Below are 20,776 nucleotides of genomic sequence, written 5' to 3'. Positions count from 1 at the left end.
CCCCAGATAAACACTGATTAACCAAGCAGATGAACTCATGAAAGTGCCGGCCAAGCCTACAGACCAATCTGAATGCAGCTCCAAGAATCACCAGGCCGATGTTTCGCAGATTCCTGCCGTGTAAACTTGTTCTGAAACTGCCACTAGCTTCCAGGTTTGATAGTTTGACCTAGTAATGTACCAGGACATTCTATGGTCCATACTCCAATACTCCATACATATAGTCATGGGCTCATGGCACTCTTTGCTCCCCCCTTCTCTCTCCAACTATGCAAAAGCAAAACCCTAGCTGATTGAGCATCAATCACCTTATGAGTACGGGGAGAGGTTCAGACATGCAGGATTCTCTGAGCTTGATGCAGTTCCATGATCCGTACCTCTACGGCGGCGGCGCTGGTGGCGCCAACCTGCCACTGTCGTCACACTCTTTCTTGCCTCATCACCATGATTTTGTTCACGCCGATGACCGTTGCCCTGGCAAGGACGTGCCGGAGTTCGTCGACCAGGCCGCGGCCGAGGTAAGCTGCGAGCAGGAGTTGGCAGTGAGCAAGGAGGTCTCTGAGGGAGGAGGCGATGGCGCGGTGGAGGAGCAGAACAACGGCGCGGCGACGACGGCCGCCAGGGGCGAGGAGGAGGCTCACGGCGTGCGGATGATCGCGCTGCTCATGGAGTGCGCGGTGGCCGTGTCGGTGGGCAACCTCGCGGACGCCAACGGGATGCTCCTGGAGCTGGCGCAGATGGCGTCCCCGTACGCGCCGTCGTGCGGGGAGCGGCTCGTGGCCTACTTCACCAAGGCCATGGCGGCGCGGCTGATGAGCTCGTGGGTCGGCATCTGCGCGCCGCTGGCGCCGCCGTTCGCCGCCGTCCACGCCGCGTTCAGGGCCTTCTACAACGTCTCACCGCTCGCGAGGTTCGCCTACCTGGCGTGCAACCAGGGCATCCTGGAGGCGTTCCACGGCAAGTGCCTCGTCCACATTGTCGACCTCGACGTCGTGCCGGGCGGCGCGCTGCAGTGGCTCTCGCTTCTGCCCGCGCTGGCAGCGCGCCCGGGTGGCCCGCCGGTGCTCCGCGTGACCGGGTTCGGCATGTCGGCGTCGGCGCTCCACGACACCGGCAACCAGCTCGCCGGGCTTGCGAGCAAGCTGGGCGTGCCGTTCGAGTTCTACGCCGTCGCGAGGCGGCCCGGGGACGACGCCGACGCGGCGGCGGCGGCCGTGCCCAGCAGGAGGCCGGGGGAGGCCCTGGCCGTGCACTGGCTGCGGCACGCCTTGTACGACGCGGCCGGGGACGACGGCGCCACGATGCGGCTGGTGCGGTGGCTGGAGCCGAAGGTGCTGACGCTGGTGGAGCAGGAGCGAGGAGCGCCCGGGGACGGCGGCGGCGGCGCGGGGAACGAACGCGGCCACTTCCTGGACCGGTTCGTCTCCGCGCTGCACCACTACTCGGCGCTGTTCGACTCCCTGGGCGCGTCGCGGCCGGCCGACGAGGACGCGAGCAGGCACCTGGTGGAGCACGGCGTGCTCGGCAGGGAGATCGGGAACGTGCTGGCGGTGGGCGGGCCGTCGCGGAGCGGGCGGGACAAATTCGGGTGCTGGCAGACGGAGCTCGCCCGGCACGGGTTCCTGCGCGCCGGCGGAGGCGGGCGCGCGCAGCTGGTGGCCGGGGCGTGCCCGGCGGGGTTGGGCTACACGGTGGCGGACGACCAGGACGGCACGGTGCGGCTGGGGTGGAAGGGCACGCCGCTGTACGCGGTCTCCACGTGGACGTGGTGCCCTTCGCCCCACGCACAGCGTTAACCGGATCAGGCCAATCGCTTTGTTTAGTACCAGTACAGCGTGTGATACGGTGTTAAAGCACCAATGCCGTGCTAGAGCGGTCTCTTACAAGTGGGCCCACATTGGCATAGTCCGTGTCTCCTGGGCTGATTTGTCAGTGACCACTTCTGGTTAATAGCTTGCTTTTATATGGGTTGTCTGTTGGGCTAATTTGGTTCTCTCAATCAAACTGCATTTATAATTAGAGGAATGGAAAAATGATCGAACTTAAAATTTTTACAGGTCGCGTAATTGGCGCAGACGAGGAACTGGTGGGCCTATTCGGCTCGACTTATAAGCTGAAACAGCTGATTTGTTGTAAAAGAAAAATACTGTTCGATAGCTGATAAGCTGAAGCCAACAAGCCCGGTGTCTGCACCTAGTTCAGTTTCTTCAGCCTGCGTTGAAGACTTGCACAGTTCGGTACAAACCAGCTGAGGTGACAAATAAACTAACCATAGTTATAACAGATTCCACGTGCAAATAAGATAACCAGATAAGCCTAGGGAAAACGGCTGAAGAGTTCATATGTCAATTGCATCAATGCACATGCACCAATTGTCATAAACAAAAACTAACGCGGCAATATATTACAATAGGGCAGGCACAAGCCATATTCTGGAAAATTATGATTAATAATCCAAGAACCTAATCTACTGAATCTACATTCTACCACCCAAAATGCCTCACCTAACTACAACACATCCTCAACCAAATTGTGATGTTGCTATGCAATTCAACAACTTTGTCCAATCTAACTGTACATCAATCAGCGAATGATAGGCAACCTATCTGCAAATAATCGCTGCAAGTTTGCACCGCATCTCAGCAACATCTTGAGCAATCAGGATTTCTGCAGTGGAGCTACCCTAAGATAAATAATGGAATCTTTCCTTGCATACCAACGCATGCTCTTGACATTTTTGCAGAAAATGTCATCCCTTGCAAACCAGAGCTTATGAATCTCAAATCACAAAAGTTTGCCACATCATGGGTTCACATTACAACCCATCATAAATACATCATCTCTTGGCAGGTACCGCTTCCAGTATTTTCTGTACCGACGTATTCCAAGCTCTAGCCAGGGTTTCATGTTACCGTTGTAGTGCAATATGGCAGCTTTCTTTATAGCACCATGAGTGAGTCCATAGTCATGGCCAAGCCCGAATTGGACCCACTGGCCTTCAATAGGATGGATCAGATCTTGAAAAGCAAGCAGGCCTGCAGGTAGTGCTGCAGATCTCCAGGTAGCTTCTGTGTCATGTCGCAGCTAGTAAAGGCAAAACAAGCAGAGCTCTATCAGGTCAGACGTCAGAGTTTACAAAATCATAGTTTAACAAGCTAAGAAATGTGTGTTAAGGAAGCGAGATGGGTAATAACTTCTAATTCTAACAACCATTCTATGCTACTGCCAACTTGCAAATAAGAAACCAAGGAAACAGGTTACCAATATAATCACAGCATTACTTGAAAAAACATAGATTTGAAACGTACAGGAAAAGAGCGGCAATTAAATTTTAAATGCCACTATAAAACTAACCTTCTGTAGTATTCGGCGATGAATTCCAGTGACATCATGTTCCCTCCATTCATCGAGATCAATAATGCTCACTCCAGACATCCAGATGCATGAACCAGAATCATAGGGTAAGTCAGGCAAGTATGCTCTGAGCTGACGGAATTTAACTCGACAAAACTGGACAGCACCAATCACTTTTCCTTTTAAGTCAAGGTTCCACAGGAGCGACAAATCTTTCTGGACTATAGTGTCGTCTTCCAAGACAATGACCCTTTTAAGATTGCTAAATAATTCAGGAAGCAAGAAAAGGGAGTGCCCGAACATTGAGATATATTCAGTCCTCGTAAGTGTGTTTAACGTTAGAGCATTGCCATTGGAGGTGATTCGGAACTCCTCAGATGGTGATAATTCTTCAACTATCCCATTACCCGAATTCTTGACTTGGAAATCTTCAAAATTAAGGACTCTTATGGTAGCTCCCTTGTAAGAATTTCTGATGAACCAGTTCTTAAATGCATAAAAGTTTTGTGCATCAGTCATCAGATGGAAAACCATATTTGCTGATTCCTGAAATACTATGAAAAGAACTGATAAGCGAACTGAAGCAAAAGTTCAAAATAATAACTCCAGCACCATATAGAATGCCATACCTCAGAATTTGTCACGCTTGAGTTGATAGTCATGGATGACGCAAGAAGGTTGGTGGAGAAAATGATATAGTGCTGGAATGCTGGATTTTCAAACTTTTTTGCATCTGAATGCTCCATGTCAGCTGAGGCATTGAAGTAGTCAACAGTCAATCTCATTGAAAGGCAGTGGAGGCTCTTGGGTAATGTCTGAACTCCAAGCCTGTAAAGATAGGTGCTCTGTCTTGCATGAAAAAGAGCTTCATCTTCAGTCATATCAAGCAACTGTGTCAGCTTTTTCTCAACATTGGTGCATTCTAAGGCACATGATTTTGCTGCAGCGATTGTCTGATCCATCTTGGCCATATTGACTCCATGACTTTAAAAATAGCAACAAATATTTTATTATAATGACCTATTCAGTAAATGCAATAAGACTTCTACTTTGAAAGTCAGGTTGGGTAGGATCATAACAAGCAAGACCATTGGAAACACATACTTTTACTTTAAGCCATCAGCTGATTAGCCCACTCATTAGTCATTACATTCCAACCCACGACTTAATGCCAATTTGTAGTGACAGACTAGCATTCCCAAGATTGTACATCTATCTTATTCAACTAGACTACATACTGCTACTGAGGTCCACAAAGAGCAAAACATAGAAAACATCATAAAAATAATGTCAACTCAAAACACAACCTCAGGTGGGCAAATAGACTATTCCAATATCAATATGACCTCCTTTTTTTCTAGTTAACACTAAGTCACTAATGGACCAACCAGGTATATGTATACTCCCTCCGTTCCACAAAGTTTGATAAACAAAATTCAATTAAATATTGACTTCAATATCAATCTGCAGCAGTAAGTCACAAAAGAGTTCCAGATCAGGCAATCACAATCATCAAATGATATCCTGCCAATAAGAGACAGCTTCTACTGTCTGCGTATCAGCATATCACACTACTATAGTGCAGCAGATGTCCATAAAATTTAACTACATGAAAACTAGGAAGCCACAGGTGTGAAGGCATGAATTCGAACACTTATATGTGGACAAACATCTGATCTTTGAAGTTAGTTGTATTGTTTCGATTATGAAGGTAGTTATAATGAAAAGTGAAAAACTGAAGTAATGTTGTAATATCAAACTTACAATTCAGGAAGATCAGCATCAGATATGGCTTCACTAAGCATATGCCCATGTTCTTGGATGTTTTGTTTCATTTCAAGTGAAAGCTTTTCCATTCCATCAAGTTTCACAATGCTTGGATAGTAAGCTCTCGCAACAAAGAGCTGATCTTTAAGTCTCTTCACTATAAAATCTTTCATGACTTCCTTATGTTCTACAGACCAAAGACAATAGCTTCCAAACTGAAGCTGGCAGGATTTTCCATTCTCATCACCAGGTAAACCTTGCTCAAAACTGCCCAGATCAGTGTCGGTAACCTGCAAAAGTTGGGTTAGAAAGATCAGATGACATGATTTTATCATTCACAATAGGTAATATATGGAACCCTAACATTTAAATTACACATAAACAGCTGTTAAGAAATGTTATCATAAGAAACCGTATCTCCATTCTCTACTGGTTAGCTTTTTGTGAAAATCAAACTATACTTAAAAATGATGGTAGCATGGTATCAGAAATCAAAACCTTTTAAGTACTGTGACTCTTACATAGGGCAACGAAGAATTTTCCAACACTGTGGCTTGTCGGATGGGAGGAGCTACATATTAAATAAGAATTAGACAAATGCAGTCATAAGTTATGAAAGTGGCTGACAACATAGACCCTAATTTACCTGGACGGATTGAGATATTGCCAATAACCGTGTCGGATTGACTGCCATTTGTTTCGGTCCGCTCCTGTTAGATGAACAGTAAACTTAGCAAGATAATAAAAAACAAGTGTTGGTATATAAACAAGATGAATGAGACCACACGGTGAACACTTTATTCAGGAAAAAGAAAAGAACTTCACTCTAAGACTCTAAGTATATACTTTATAAACTTAACTCCATTATGTTTCCTGAATCGGTGCTTCTACTATTTATAAACTGAACTGCATTATGCAACATGACTATACATCCATCAATTGGCTAACAATTGACTATCTGCATTGCTAGAGTATATGGGCAGAAGCTTTTCAAATAGTACTATAACACTGCCTGTAACATGACTAGCTCTATACCGATATAACTGGCTATAATAGATCATCGCAAAACAATAGTTTACCACCCAAGATGAAGGTTTTAATATCTCCTACAATCACCACGCCTAGTTGGTCACAAAGAAAAGGAACTCAATATTCACAGTATTGCACAATATCCAGGGATTCACTAAAAGCATGCATTTGAAAAATGAGAGACAAGACTCCAGACATAATAGTACTAACAGTCTAGAATCCTATGTGCTCTGGAATACCCAAAAGAAAGAAAAAAAATGATACTTTAGTTGCAGATAGCAGTAGAATTGCATGAGTAAATAGCGATGGGTAAACATCACTGCAGCATCGACACTAAAAATTCATGCGCTGAAAACACTTCCATTTCAACACTGCCATGAGACCAGAGCTGAAGCAACACAGATACATTTTGAACAGCATGATAGCAACTCACAACAAGCACAATGCTCTGAAAAAGCCATTCACTAATAAACCCACAAACAAATGCTAGTGCAACTACAAACCTTCGAAGGAGGCGGCACCAGCTCCTTCACGGTATTGTTGACCTGCAAACTGTCATTTCCCTGGAGAAAGCAGCCATCAGTGTAACCTAATATTTATATTCTTCCAACAAAGATCCATCATTGACCGAATCTAACAAAAATACGGACGCAGATAACAACACCCCACACGTGATTGGGACGTTTGTCGAAGCAGAACAAAAGATAACCCAGAAATGACAATGATTAGGAGTTGCGGACCCCTACCTTCGACGGAATCGGCTCCCAACTACCGCCCTCGCTGCCATCATAAACCTATACAGCAGCAATGCAGGACAACGCTTAACAATTATCGGATTAGACTGAAGCAGACGACGAAAACACGAGCTAATCAGATTCAATTGACACTCACCGACACCACGCTCTCGTCGACCAGGTACACTGCAGAGACCAAAGAAATCAACAGAATTCGAGTCAAAATAAATGTTTCAAACGAGGGTGCCCCGAGATCGTTGGCGCTCGAGCCGGCAAACCGGACGGGATGCCCGGATCTGGGAAGCGAGTGGCACCACGAGGGAGTAAGGAAAAGGTCGGGTTTTGGGGGCAGGGTGAGGCACGTACTCGAGGGGAAGCGCGCGTGGAGGCCGAGGAGCACGGCGAGGGGCACGACGACGGAGAAGAAGGCCAGCGCCACCGCGGCGCCAGCCGCCGCCACGCACCGCCACCGCTTCTTCCCCGCCGGGGCCGCGGGGGCGGCCGCCGGTCCCGGGCCCTTCATCCCGCTACGCTCCGCGCCGGAGCAGCGGTGTCGAATGTGGCAGGCGGGCGGCGGGAGGTTCCTTGAGGTCGGGCTAGAAGAGCTTGGGGGGCCGCGTCCGCGGTGGCTTCTAGAAGGCAGCCGCGGTGGCGTCCTGGATGAGGCGGCGGCGGCGGCGAGGCCGTCCGTACATTTGCTCCTGCGCGTTCCCCTGTCCCTGGCCTCGGTACCCGTGCGGCGAATCGGCCCCGCCGCTGGCTATTGGAAAAAAAAATTCGCCTTGTTTATTCTCTGTTTTTTTTTTCACTTCTTTCCTCTTTGGTGTCCTGTGATGCGATCGTGGTGACTAGGCGACACGCATTCTGAGCCTGAGCTGAATGAACATGATGCAGCTACGGGCCGCGGTTGTACACGCCCAGCACGCGGCCACGCCATTCCGTTCACTGGGTCCCACAAACCAAAGACGCGTCCGGGCATTTGGATTTCATTTTTGTATAACAAAGCAAAGCAAAGGTCGCGAGCGCTACTATGTATTGTAACGTGTTAGTGTACGCTCAAATGCGTTCGTTATCATATTCACACGACTACACGAGGCTATAACTGTTTGGCCACCTTCACCTAACCATTGATGATGTTACTAATGGAACTAATGGATGTTATTGTTGTGTTAAATTTTCAGAATTCCCGTTAACAAATTTAGAACATACAACAGCTAACCATAAGAATTTGCAGCTGTTGATTTTTTTAGCGAAAGATGTGTTTCCAACTAAAAATGAAAAGTTCAAAAGAGAAATTGAATAATTATAATATTCTATTTTAATATAATAAGCAGCTTTTCTGACCGATTCATTTCAAAAAAGGAATCACAAACTTAACAACCAGCCTAATGTTTACTTTATTTTGATGAGTGCTGATTTTAAGTCTAGTAGTGATCAACCATGCGCCCTTAGTGACTATCGTTAATCTATATATAATATAGAGAAGCACCCCACTAAGATGCATTGATTGCTAATTCTCTCAGATGTGGTGCAGCCACATCACCTTAATTGTTTGCACCGTCCGATCTAAAAAGTTTCACATCCTGATCGTCTACAATCCACTAAGGGTTCTTAATTATTTACTTGTTTTTCATTAATACCTCATAAATAGTTTTTTTCTAATAGAAAAATAACAAATAGTACAAATACTATCACTACTTTGTTTCTAATCATACTACTACCAGAGTAGCATTTGGTAAGGCCATAATGGAAGAAGGGAGAAAACGCCGGAGCTGCTACAATTGCTTTAGCGGGAGCTGCTGTCGGTATTGGAAACGTCCTCAAGAGCGGGAAAACGAACTATCCCCATCCGAATCAACTTCGAATGAGACTGAATATCCGAAACGCAGGAACGATCTGACTAGAAAGTCATTCAAAACAGTGATAAAGTAACTGCAATATTACTAATTTAGTTTCGATTAGGATAGGATACAAACCCTCCTTTTCTTGACTCTTTGATCAGTTCTCCTAATAAGATACGCAATAGATATGTCCAAAGCAATGAATGAGCTCAAAGATGGTACAAGGTCAAAAGTTTATCTATATATATTATATAGAAGCAAATCACTAAGAAGTATTTATTGTTATTTCTCTCTTCTCTCAAACAGCCACATCATCTTAATTATTGTAACCATCCGATCAACTTCATGCACATTTTCTATCCATTAGATACATGTCTTATTGGTTTCTTTCTTCTCCATCCATTAATTAACCAAAGAGTAACTCAAAAGTCTATGATTTTTATCAAAGAGGTCACTCACGGCTTCACTCATAGCTTTCAATGTAATCTCTACAAGTGCACCATTTATATGAGCAATTAAACAACCATATTGGTTCATAGTTTATCCAAAAGCTCTATCAAATCCCGTAGCAACACGCGGGGAATCACATAGTTAAAAAAATGTTTTGGTTAATAGGGCTATCTGGATTAGGAATACGGTTCACCTAACTCAAATCTTAAATATAGTGATTGGCAAAGGAGGATTAACATAAAAATTTGGATGGGATAATAGATGGAGGAGCCTTTAGAGACAGAGAAGGAAGCATAGGCCCTATTTGGGGAGCGGGAGCTTTTCCAAAATGTGCTGGTCTAAGAAGCTCACTTTTTTTGAAAGAACATGAGGGGAATTAATCCCCTACTAAATATGTATTAATAAATAAAAGGAAATAGTTGAGTTACAAAAGCAAGAAAGAGCGAAGAAGGAATCAGAAAGACTTCGCAGGAAGCCAGGTGCTTCTAACCAAAGATGAGAGGCTAAGAGCTATTATAAGGATTGTATCCAAACTGTCATATTGGGAACCATTGTTGGTCTTGCTCTGTGCAAGAGGGTAGAAAACTCGGAGATGAATTTCCTCTTGCATTGTTGGACTGTTGGGTCAATTCCTTTGAACATCCAATCGTTTCTTACTGTCTAGATTGACCAGGCCATGAGAATCATGATTTCCATATAGAAGGGCACTGCCAATCGGTCTTTTATCTGCCTAAAAATGGACTGAGGTGATCTCGTTGTGATCACAGAGACACCAATCGATTGCCAGCATGCTTTTGCAAAGTTGCATTTGAGAAAGAGGTGGCTTATTGTTTCTCTTTTTTGCAGAATGCAGAGATCACAAGTATATGATTCTAGGGTCATATGTTTCCTCTGTAGGAGGTCTCTTGTGCTGAGTCTGTCCTTAAGGAGCAGCAAAAAGAAAACCTTGTGTTTCATCTGGCATCTAGATTTCCATAGCCAGAAGAAAATTGGGTGAACATGTCTTTGGCCAATAATTGTTTTATATGTCCTGGAGGTGCTGAACACCGAGGTGCCCCAGATATAAGTCCATCTGTCATTTCCTTGTGCCACAGGCATTTGTTCTATAAAGTGCTCTAAGGAGATTAATTGCTCGTAGCCCTGTGTTGAGAGGGGAATGTTGAAGTTATGTAGTAGGTTTGTCCCCTCAGTAGCCTCCTTATAAGAGATGTTAGCATTTTTGGCGAAGGAGAATAGTTGTGGATTGGTTTGTGCCAGGATTGTTCCATTCCAAAGATCATTCCTGAAAAGAACTGTGGAACCATCTGCTATAGTTGGAGATGCAATACTTTTGTAGGTGTCTAGAAGTTTGACAACGTCTCTCTACCAGAATGAGCCCTTTCACTGCTGTCCAGGTAGCTTTCCTTGGCTGTAGTAATTCCCCCAAATAAGGTTCACCCAGGGAATGTCAGTTTTAGTAGAAAATTTGTGGAGATATTTAAGGAGCATTGCATCATTATGTGTAGACAGGTTAATAACACCAAGGCCACCTTGTTTCTTGGGAACTGTAACCATAGTCCATGCTGCTTTGTGTGGTTTCTTTGATTGTAGGTCTGCCCCTCTCCACAAGCAATGTTTCCTACATTTATCTAGCTGTTGTAATACTCCCTTGTGAAGTTTTAGGGTCCCTGCATAAAAAACTGCTGCAGATGAGAATACCGAGTTGACCATTTCAAGTTTCCCCCCTTGGTTGAGGAAAGTAGAAGTGCAAATAAGTCGTTTCTCAATCTTCTGAATAAGGGGTAGAAAATCTGCAATACTTGGCTTTGTGGTCCCTAGAGGCAGTCCCAAGTAGGTGAAAGGCAGGCTTCGTGTCTGACATTCAAAGAGTGATGCAAGATGCTGTAGCTTAGCAGTGGAGACATTCAGAGGCACCATGACAGATTTACTATAATTGACTTTTAGCCCCGTTGATGATGCAAAGATGTTAAGGAGGCTCTTGAGATGGGAAAGTTGATCTGGGCATGCTTGCATGATCATCAGTGTGTCGTCTGCATATTGGATTATGGGGTAATCTGTACCTGCATTTTCTGCCAATGGGAGCTTCAGGAATCCTTCATCTTTGGCCTTGTTGATAATAGATTGCAGAAGATCAGCAGCCAAGACAAAAAGAAGGGGAGATAAAGGATCTCCTTGCCTTACACCTCTTCTGCAATGGAATGTCTTTCCTGACACTCCATTTAGCAGGATAGAAAATGTCCCTGATCTTAGTATTTCTGTTATCCATTTGATCCATTTTTCCCCAAAGCCTTTGTATTTCATGATCTATATAATTGCCTGGTGTTCAATTTTGTGAAACGCTTTTTCAAAATCCAGCTTTAGGATGACAAGCTCTTTCCTAGAGGCTTTACTAATATGTAAATATTCAAAAGCCCATGCTAGGCAATCATGATTACTTGTTGTAACCTTTGTGTAAGCAGCTTTGTCAGAAGCTTGATTGTGGAATTTAGAAGGGATATTGGCCTGTAATCTAATACTGCTATGGGGCTGTCATTTTTGGGGATCAACGTAATAAAGGAGCCATTTATGCTCTGAAGACAGATATTTCCCTCATAGAAGTCCTCACAGAGTTTGTAGAAGTCTTGCGAGATCAAATTCCAACATTTTTTGATGAAATCTCCATTGAAACCATCAGGTCCTGGAGACTTATTGCTTGGCAACTGAGCAATTGTTAAATCAATTTCTTCTTTGGTGAACGGTATTTCTAGTACATCCAACCCCTCCACTGTGGTCAGTAATGCCTGGAGGTCAAAGTACATGTGCGTATATTCTGATACACCCATTCTTTCTTTATAGCTGTTCCATAGAAGTTCAGCCTTTTGTTCATGATCATATAGCAAAACCCCATTGGAATCATTGATAGATGTGATTGTGTTCTTTCTGTTTTTGATGGATGCATTGGCATGGAGAAAATGGGTGCATTCATCACCCAGTGTAGCCTATTTAATTGCCCCTCTTTGCTGCCAATAGATTCTCTATTGATGAAGCAACTTCTGGAGATTCAATGTGATGCACTGTCTAAGATTCCACTCTTCCAAGCTCAAGTCTCTATATTCCTCAAGGATGTCAAAAAACTGGATTAGATCTTTAAATTTTTTAATAGTTGTAGCCAGGTTTGGCAATTGAGCCTTCCAAGCATTGAGGACTCTTCTAAGGTTTTTGTACTTAGCTGTAATTCTTTTGGCACTATCTGCATGGAAATTTGGAAGACCCCAAGCATGGTTAAGCACTGGGATGAGAAGTGTTCATGCTCAAGCCAATAATTCTCAAAGCGAAAAACTTTTGGCCTCAGTACTGTGGTGGTTGCTGAAATGATACATGGAGTATGATCTGATATATCCCGGGGTAATGCAGTTGCTACAGTGTTTGGTAGGTGTGTGGTCCAGGTATTATTTGTGAAGAACCAATCCAATCTCTCAAGCAGTGGGCTTTGCTGTTTATTTGTCCAGGTAAATTTGGTTCCTTTTAGGGGCAGCTCCACAAGCCTAAGGCTGCTAATGGATGAGTTGAAGGCTAACATTTCCTGGAGGTTCCCTCCCGGTTTATTCCTATCTTCCGGCTTTCTCATTAGGTTGAAGTCACCAACTATTAGCCACATCTCATCATCTGGCATATCGATGCGTTTGAACCAGTGTAAGAAATCCATTTTCCCTTGCGATGTGCATGGAGCATATATATTGGTTAGAATCCATGTATCCCCCGTGAGTTTGCATAAGAACCTGACTGACTGGGCAAATTGGTTTTCAAATTCAATAGCTCCCGAGAATTTGGATGAGTTCCAAAGGATTATGCTACCACCTGAATTTCCCATGGAGGGTAAGAATACAAAGTCATTCAAGAAGGAGGGGCATAATTTTTTAATGAACGCCATGTTGAAGGTATCCTTTTTAGTTTCTTGGAGGCAGAGAATGTCACACTTTGTTTCATAAGCCTTGCTCTTAACAACATCCCATTTCTCCTGTGCATTGATTCCTCTAATGTTCCAGGACAGAATATTCCAAGCTCTCTTATGCGTATTTAGATTCATGTTTGTAGGATGTTGTATTCCAGGGGTGCTTAATTAACGTGCAGCCCTCTACCAAGGTAGGGGACTCCATATCATTCTCAGGTGCAAGGTAAAAACTAAAATCATGCAGATAAAAGCCAAAGGCACAATAAAGCAGGAAACCAACCACTGTGATAATTCTGAGTTTGAAAGAGTCCCCCCAGAAAACCCTTTCAGCTAGTGCCAGAGACCAAGTCCATAAGACAGAGCAAAATAACCAGCTAACCATGATACCCATTGAAACTAAGAAGAAAGCCTGAATAGGACACATAGAAGAAAAAGGAATTAGTTCTTCGGCTTCTTCACTAGCTCCTTTGCCGCCTCATCCTCTGGAGCGCCTTTGGCCTTTACTTTCTTGGAGCTAGTAACTTTCTTTGTTGTCTTGCGAGTACCAACTGGTTCCTTGCTTTTTGTAGTGCTGTTGGAGGGATCACCTTGACTGACATCCCTGTTGAGCTTGCAGTAATCAGCTTCAACTTTCTTGAAAGTGATGTTTGGCAATGTTGGTGGAACGGTTGCACAGGCTAGACAATTCTGGGGCTTCTCGTGGCCTCAGTTTCAACATGAGGGGTTGAGCTTTTCTTCTTTTTCTCCACTGGGAGATCGTCCAAGGAGCTGGGAGACATCCTGTTGCTGTCACAATGAGAAAGGCACAGTGGCTCTTTGTCAACTGGGCAGGATTCTGGGATAACAAATGACATGGTTGACACAGTACTAGTGCAGGATATCATGAACCTCCATGCCTCTGAGTTAAGAAAGCCTTTTGCCCAATCAAAGTGTGTTGGTGACAGGAGCATCATTATAAAGAAGGAGGCCCAATCTGCTGGGATGTCTGTAACGGCATCAGGATCTCCTGCTGGGGAAAAGTGCTTGGCCCATAGTCTATAAACATTAGGACATAGCTTTGGAACAATCTGTGCCTTACTCATTCTGTCGGCCCATCCTGGGTCAGGTCCCAAAGTGCTACTCATGTTTGTCAAGGTCATGTTGATATTGAGGTTAACATTGAACTGTGGGTCAAAGTTATTGTTCTGCTGGATTGCTGGGAGAAACTCAGGGAGTTGTTCTTGTGCCAGTATCATATTGTCATCCTGCTCCATCTGCACGTGCTGGTCCTGTTCTTGGTTGACTTGTTGGTCCCCATCAGCATTATTCTCATTTAGAGGCAAAAGGATGATACCTCCCCCAGGTGGGTTTTGTTCTTGTTGATCCTGGGCTAGAGCAAGGACTTTCTGAGCCACACTTGCTCCAGAATGCTGTGATGCACCACTGCTTGGGGAGGATGGATGGGGTGCAGAGAGACTCAGCATTAAATCCATTTCCAATTGCCCTTCATTGTCTTCCTCTTCCAGGGGGTCATCTTGGTCAGGCTGTTGGGCTTCCTGCACTGGTGCACCATTTAAATCTGGAAGAGGCTGATGTTGGTCTTGTTCATTGTTCTGATGAAACTGCTGCTGGTTAACATTGGCAGGGCCAATGCCAGGGAAGACAAAATTATCCTCAAACCCCGGGGGTGGGATGTCTTCATCCGGTAACAAACCACCAAGAAGATTTTGCTGGATAATTTCACATTGGACAGTGAGGGAGACCCCTTAAAAATCATCACCTTCTGATAAGATAATATAATGAGGGACATCTTCTAGTTCAGGTACTCTAGCCTTTACAATTATTCGGGCTAAGATATTATCCTTTTGCCAGCAAATTAACCTCCCAAAGGCTTTGATAGCATCACGTATGTCATCTACATTACGTGAGTCTATAGGAAAGCCTATAAGCATGAGCCAACATTCCCGGTTGAACAGAACCCTCCTGGCATTAGGAACCCTATTATGAGCAACTACCTCCATATTCAACCCCTGAAACTAGTGTGGACTGTGGTGGATTAGAGCATCCCGGTCTGTGACCCTGTTCATTCTGACATATGCTTGAGCTCTATGGAACGGGGATCGCTGCACTTCCATCACACGCAGTTCATACTACCCTTCCAGCAAACCTAATATGCTATTCCTCACATCAGCAAAAGGAATCTCACCCGGGGGAAAATTGTTGATGGTGATGATCGCCAAATCCTCATTGGCGGAACCACCCTTGGGATGACAACTCGCGAGAATTTGGGTCTCTCTTGGACAAGAACTCTGGCGAAACCTGCTAGCATCATTGGTGCGGGGTCGACATTGAGGAAGGTCATGGTGGAATCATCGTCGATGGTGGTGGTGATTGTCTGCGGGGGAAGAGGAAGGGGCGGGGATGGCGAGGTAGCCGAAAGGGCAGGAACAGTTGAAGTTGGACAGCCAGTCCTAAGTTCGGTCTGTAAAGGGGAAGAGCAAGAGTTTGTGGGCCTGTTGTGTGGCTGATAAACTTTGGGAACCCAACGAGGCCCGTTAAGGGGAGGCCGCCTGGCGGTTGGAATTACTGCAGGTTGCTTACAGTTGAAGGGGGAGTTACTCTTCACCGGGGCCTTTTGGGAGCAGTTAAAACTAAAGCACTGCCTTGAAATATGCCCATCTTGGTTACACCGCCAGCACTTGATCCGATTACGGCATGCGGTTGAAAGGTGGTTAGGAGATAAGCATCTTCCGCAATAAATGAGAGATCTTACAGTAGTGTTGGGCTGCGAAAAAGCTGGGCCTTTTGGTCCAGACTTCAAAGAAGCCGGTTGACTTGAGCAAGAATTGAAATAGCTTACAATAACCGGTTGTAGCCTTTCAAAAACTGATTTATGAGGGAATTGAAGCCTTGTGAAAACTGAATTGTTACCTCTTTGTGAGCCTAAGGAATTTGTGGAAGCATTATTGGGCTTCCAGTTTGATGAACCATAATGTGATTTTCCAAGAGGGGTGATATTGGCTCCCGAGAGAGATGATTGACCCAGTTTAACAGCAGTAGCATAAGACATGCTTGTGTCTCTTATTTTGTGGGCTTTCCCAAGAGTATGAGGGACCAGAGTCCGATTTAGTAAATTTGAGCGCCAACTGAAAGCCTCTATCATTGTAGAGAAAGAAGGCCAGAGAAAGAAGGCCAGCTTAAAGAATTCACATTGAGCATGGGCAAAATCAGAAATTATGAAACCCACATTCCAAGAATAAACCTTGAATTGAAATATTTGATCCTCTAACTCTTCTGCAAAGAAATTTGTGGCCAAACCACCAAGAACTGATTGCAAACAAAAGTTGACCGAATCAGTAGTGAGTCTGAAGCGATTTTTGCTGAATGAGACCAGCAGGAAAAAACCCTCGCCTACTGATTTTCCATTCACATTTATTGGACACCCCAAATGGTCCAGAACCTTCTGACTGAAAAGTTTGCCCGCTTGGAAATCCAGCTTGGTGAAATCCATGTGAATCAAAGAACATAGAAACCTTAGAGGAGGACCAAGGAAGAGCAGAGTTGGGAAATCACCTGTGCGAGGTTATAACACTCAGGCGAACTCCAGTAAGGCACACTTCAAGGTCGGGGAGGAGACCAGGAAGAGTTCCGACGATCTGAGGACGCCGGCATTATCTGTGGGAGGGTGGCATGGCGAAGGGGGCTGGCGAGGTGGAATGGAAGTGAGTGGGCGCCGGTGCTAGGGTGAGCACTAAAGGTAAAGAAGGAGGTGGATGCCGAAGAGGAGCACGTCGGGACCGGGGAGGTCACCGGCTAGAGGGGAGGTGGACGCCGGGACCGGGGTGGTCATCGGCGGGCTCACTTGTTGGTTAGAAAAGCTGTTGGTTCAAAAGTTGTCTGTACGAGTCTAAAGGGTGCAATGTCCAAAATAACCTTTGAAAAAAAAGGAAAGGTTGATTATGTGTTTCGTTTTATTTTGGCTTTCTAATTGAAATGTATGATTAAAATAACTATTAGTTTACAAAATGGATCTCTGGTTCACAATTTGATGCAAGCATGGCACAATTGTTTAGCCATGGCAAAATTCTTTCCATCCCTCGAGATACACGGATTTGGGGCAGCATCGCAGTAGCCGTCGTGAACGCAAGAGGTGAAATTACAAAAATGTAATCACAGCACACAAAAAGCGAAGCCTTGTTTGGTGTAGATATAAACGGCGAGATAAATTTTCAATAACTCCCATTACAATGATTTGAGAGGGCATCTCAATATTACATTAGTATATCCATGTTCCCGGCCGGCCGACCCCCCAGCCGACGTGTTCCTTGTTCCCTTCCCTACGCTTCTTTCATCGATCTTTGCTCTTTGAGTTTGAGGGGGTGCACGTACGCCCCGGTTGCTTATTCAGCCAAGGCAAAAAGGAAATTTCTCAAGAACAACACAGGATCGGAATGGATTGGTCACAACACAGCGGGAAAGAACGTGGCCTTGGTCCTCTTAGCGCGCGGGGGCGTAGGACGGCGGCATCGGCAGCCCGACGACCTTGCCGCAGCGGAGGGCGTTGTCGGGCATGTTGTACTCGTCGCGGAGCGACCTCGCCGGCGACACGACGCTCATGTAGAGCTGCTCCCCGAGGTAGTGGCGCTCCCAGATGTTGGACCGGATGTTCCACATGCCCGCGTTGTCGAACGTCAGCATGATCGCCGACCACGACCTCGGGTACACCTGGATCGTGTGCCGGCTCACCGCGTCCAGCAGGTTGTACGTCTTCCTCAGCTCCGGCGACCACTTCCCGGGCCCCATCCTGCAGACACATCGCATCGACCCCTAGCAGTTAGCCTCTTGCTCTTGCAATTTGCAAGCAGGAATTGATCGAGATCAGCCCGTACCCGACGCCGAAGAAGGCGTAGCCGTCGAGGTGGAGTGAGTCCATGCTCTTCTCGGGGTTCTCGAAGATGATCTCGATGAAGGTGCGGAACTCGGCGGTGATGACGTTGGGGATGACGCTGAGTGGCCCGTTCACGGCGGGGGGCACGTCGCCCATCTGGTTGTAGCTGAACACCCCGTCGGTGACGTTGAAGTACTCGGCGAGCTTCAGTGGGGTCTCGGTGTCCCTGTGGGAGACGCCGTTGAAGCCGTACTTGAGCTTGCCGTCGATGTGACCCCGGGAGACCATGAGCTTGATGGTGCGGGTGATGTTGATCTGGCCGTAGTGGTAGGAGCCCTGCGGGTTGGGACGCGCCGCGCTGGCCGTCAGGTTCCACCGGAACGACCTCCACTGGTTGATCGACCAGGCCCAGCCCGCCGGCGGCTCCGGCACGTTCGGCGACGGCGGGGTGTTGGAGCCCGCGTAGCGGATGACCGCCATGACGGACCTGGCGTCGTGGATGAACCGGGTGGACGCCACCATGTAGTAGTCGCCGGGCTTCTGGTCGGCGTCGACGAGCACGGAGAGGCAGTGGCCGACGTGGACGTCGAGGGAGTCGTACATGTCCTGCACGGTGTGGGAGCCCTCCATCTCCACGAGCTTCATGTCGTGGCCCTGGATGCGGAAGTTGAGGGACGCCTTGATGCCCGTGTTGCAGACACGGAACCGGTACGTCTTGCCGGCCTCGAAGGTGAACATGGGCGCGGCCGCCGCGTCGGGGCCGCCCTTGCCGTTGATGAGCACGCCCTCGGGACGGCCGACGCTACGGCCGGCGTCCAGCATGCGGGCCATGACCTCGTGGTCCTTGGTGTACCAGTCGCCGATGAGCACGACGTGGTCGCTCTCGGGCGGCGGCGGGTCGAAGGGGACCGGGATGAGGAGGCGGCTGACCACGGTGATTGCGCCGTACCCGCCCGCCGCCCGCTGCATGCCGATGATCGGGAAGTAGAAGAAGGTGCCGATCTGGTCCTTGGGCTGCCACTTGTACGTGAAGTTGGTGTTGGGTGCGATCGGGCAGTTGGTGCCCAGCAGCCCGTCCATCCACGAGTTCTTCCTGTGCTGGATCCCGTTCCTGCACCAACAACAACGCGTTTCTGGCAATCTGGGCTGAATCGAAATGCACGTGCACTCCCATTAATTTGGGCTGGCTACGGACCAGTGGAAGAGGAGCGGCTGGTCGAGCTGGTTGAAGACGTTGACGACGATGTTGTTGTTGGAGGAGCAATTGATCCTGGGTCCGGGGAACTCGCCGTTGATGAGGATCACCTTCTGGGGCTTGCCCAGCAGGTTCTTGGTCCCGTACGTCACCTTCCACTCGAAGAACAGGTACGGGTCCTCGGCCTGCGCCAGGGCCAGGAGCGCCGACAGCGCCAGCACCACGCCGGCGGCCACGCGCACCGTCACCGCCATCCCGATTCCTTGGTTCACCAGCAGAGCACGCGCCAACAAATTAATCGATCGACCAGCCCGATCTCGCGCGGTCGCGCGCGGCAGGCAGGGGCCGGACGGACAGGGCGCACGATCTCTACAGTGTGGCGGTGCTCTCCTGAAGGATGTAATGAGGAGTTGCGGCCGGTGAGATAGGTCTACGAGGAGGCCATGGAAGACGTCCCGGGTTGTGGTGGGGGAATCAGGTGGAGGGGGCCGGCGGGTAACCGGGAGGCTTCGGATTGAGGAGGGGACGCCGGGGTGGGAGCTTTATGGCGGTAGCGGGCGGTGCTCGTTGAGGACGCGCGGGCGCGCCGGCCATGGCCCCGAAGTGGCAGGTCGCGCGCGCAGGGCGGGCGGGTTGGTCGCGCGTCCTCCCGTTCGCGGCCGCGTCCTCGTGACCTGTCCGACTGTCCCTGATGGATGCTCCCACCCCGCTATCGGCAGGGGGCAGAGTTGGTGCATGCAGAGATATAAAATTGATGATATCATCGTAGATATATCGTTCGGAATTTTAAAAAACTATAAATCTTATCCAAGCATCAAAATTAAATTCCGACTGCTCTATTAAATTTCTGCAATAAAAGCTTCACAATAAGATCCCACTTGACTATATTTGGATGAACTTTTTTTATTCATATTTTTTAATCAAAATTGTATATTTTTTATGAGACATATACACGTGGAAAAAATTATACAAATATGTGGAACAAAACATTCATACGCATCGAACATATTATACAAACTCATAGAAAAAAACACATACCCTTAAAACTATGGTGAATACTATTTATTTTCTTACCTTTCATTCTCCTTTTCTTTTCTTCTTATCATTTATTGTATTTTTGGTAATACTATTTATTTTCTTATCTTTCTCTTCTTCTTTTTTTCTTCTCATCTTTCTCTTCTTTTACCTTTTCTTTTATTTTTGATTGCTACTGCACTTTCACACCATATTCGCTTTCCTTTTTCTTTCTTTCTCTCTATCTCATTCCTTTTCTATTATTACATTATTTTTTAATTTTTTAAATTTATTTCATTTTAATTTATTATTATCGATATTTATATTATTCACTTTATTTATTTTCCTCTATTATTTTCCTTGCGTATTATTTTATTCCATTGGTTTGTGCAATTTCTTCTACGTGCAATACTATTTTTATTCTGCATGTTTATATAAATTGTTCTAGCTGTACGAGGGATATGGGTACCCTATGGGTTCTCACCAACCAGGATACTAGCCGGTCCTGACAAGTGGGCTCGCCCGATTAGAACGTGCGGGTTAAGGACATGAAGATACTTGGAGCACAACTCAAGAAGGCCGGGCAATTTAAAT

At 46.6% G+C, this 20,776-nt stretch overlaps 3 protein-coding genes across 3 annotated transcripts; 1 reads left to right on the top strand and 2 right to left on the bottom strand.

The window, feature by feature from the left end:
* The first annotated feature begins 335 nt into the window (after positions 1-335).
* Positions 336-1,796, top strand: LOC117849072 (scarecrow-like protein 23). The gene has a single exon (XM_034730675.1). It carries the CDS (start codon positions 336-338, stop codon positions 1,794-1,796), a length of 1,461 nt encoding a protein of 486 aa, XP_034586566.1.
* A 528-nt stretch (positions 1,797-2,324) lies between these two features.
* LOC117850171 (probable galacturonosyltransferase 7) lies at positions 2,325-7,718 on the bottom strand. The gene is made up of 10 exons (XM_034731976.2): positions 7,251-7,718; positions 7,042-7,070; positions 6,897-6,944; positions 6,654-6,713; positions 5,768-5,831; positions 5,643-5,692; positions 5,119-5,411; positions 3,984-4,338; positions 3,355-3,900; positions 2,325-3,084 (listed from the first exon to the last, which is right to left on the bottom strand). The coding sequence occupies exons 1-10, from the start codon at positions 7,405-7,407 to the stop codon at positions 2,803-2,805; spliced, it is 1,884 nt and encodes a 627-aa protein (XP_034587867.1). The 5' UTR covers positions 7,408-7,718; the 3' UTR covers positions 2,325-2,802.
* Positions 7,719-17,313: 9,595 nt separating this feature from the next.
* Positions 17,314-19,853, bottom strand: LOC117850578 (L-ascorbate oxidase homolog). Its single transcript, XM_034732436.2, has 3 exons — positions 19,169-19,853; positions 17,975-19,084; positions 17,314-17,889 (listed from the first exon to the last, which is right to left on the bottom strand). The coding sequence occupies exons 1-3, from the start codon at positions 19,420-19,422 to the stop codon at positions 17,583-17,585; spliced, it is 1,671 nt and encodes a 556-aa protein (XP_034588327.1). The 5' UTR covers positions 19,423-19,853; the 3' UTR covers positions 17,314-17,582.
* Positions 19,854-20,776: the final 923 nt, after the last annotated feature.

Source organism: Setaria viridis, chromosome 3, assembly GCF_005286985.2.
Source record: "Setaria viridis chromosome 3, Setaria_viridis_v4.0, whole genome shotgun sequence".
NCBI lineage: Eukaryota > Viridiplantae > Streptophyta > Magnoliopsida > Poales > Poaceae > Setaria > Setaria viridis.
The sequence above is the reverse complement of the archived record's forward strand: the minus strand, read 5'-3'. Positions and strand labels throughout refer to the sequence as shown.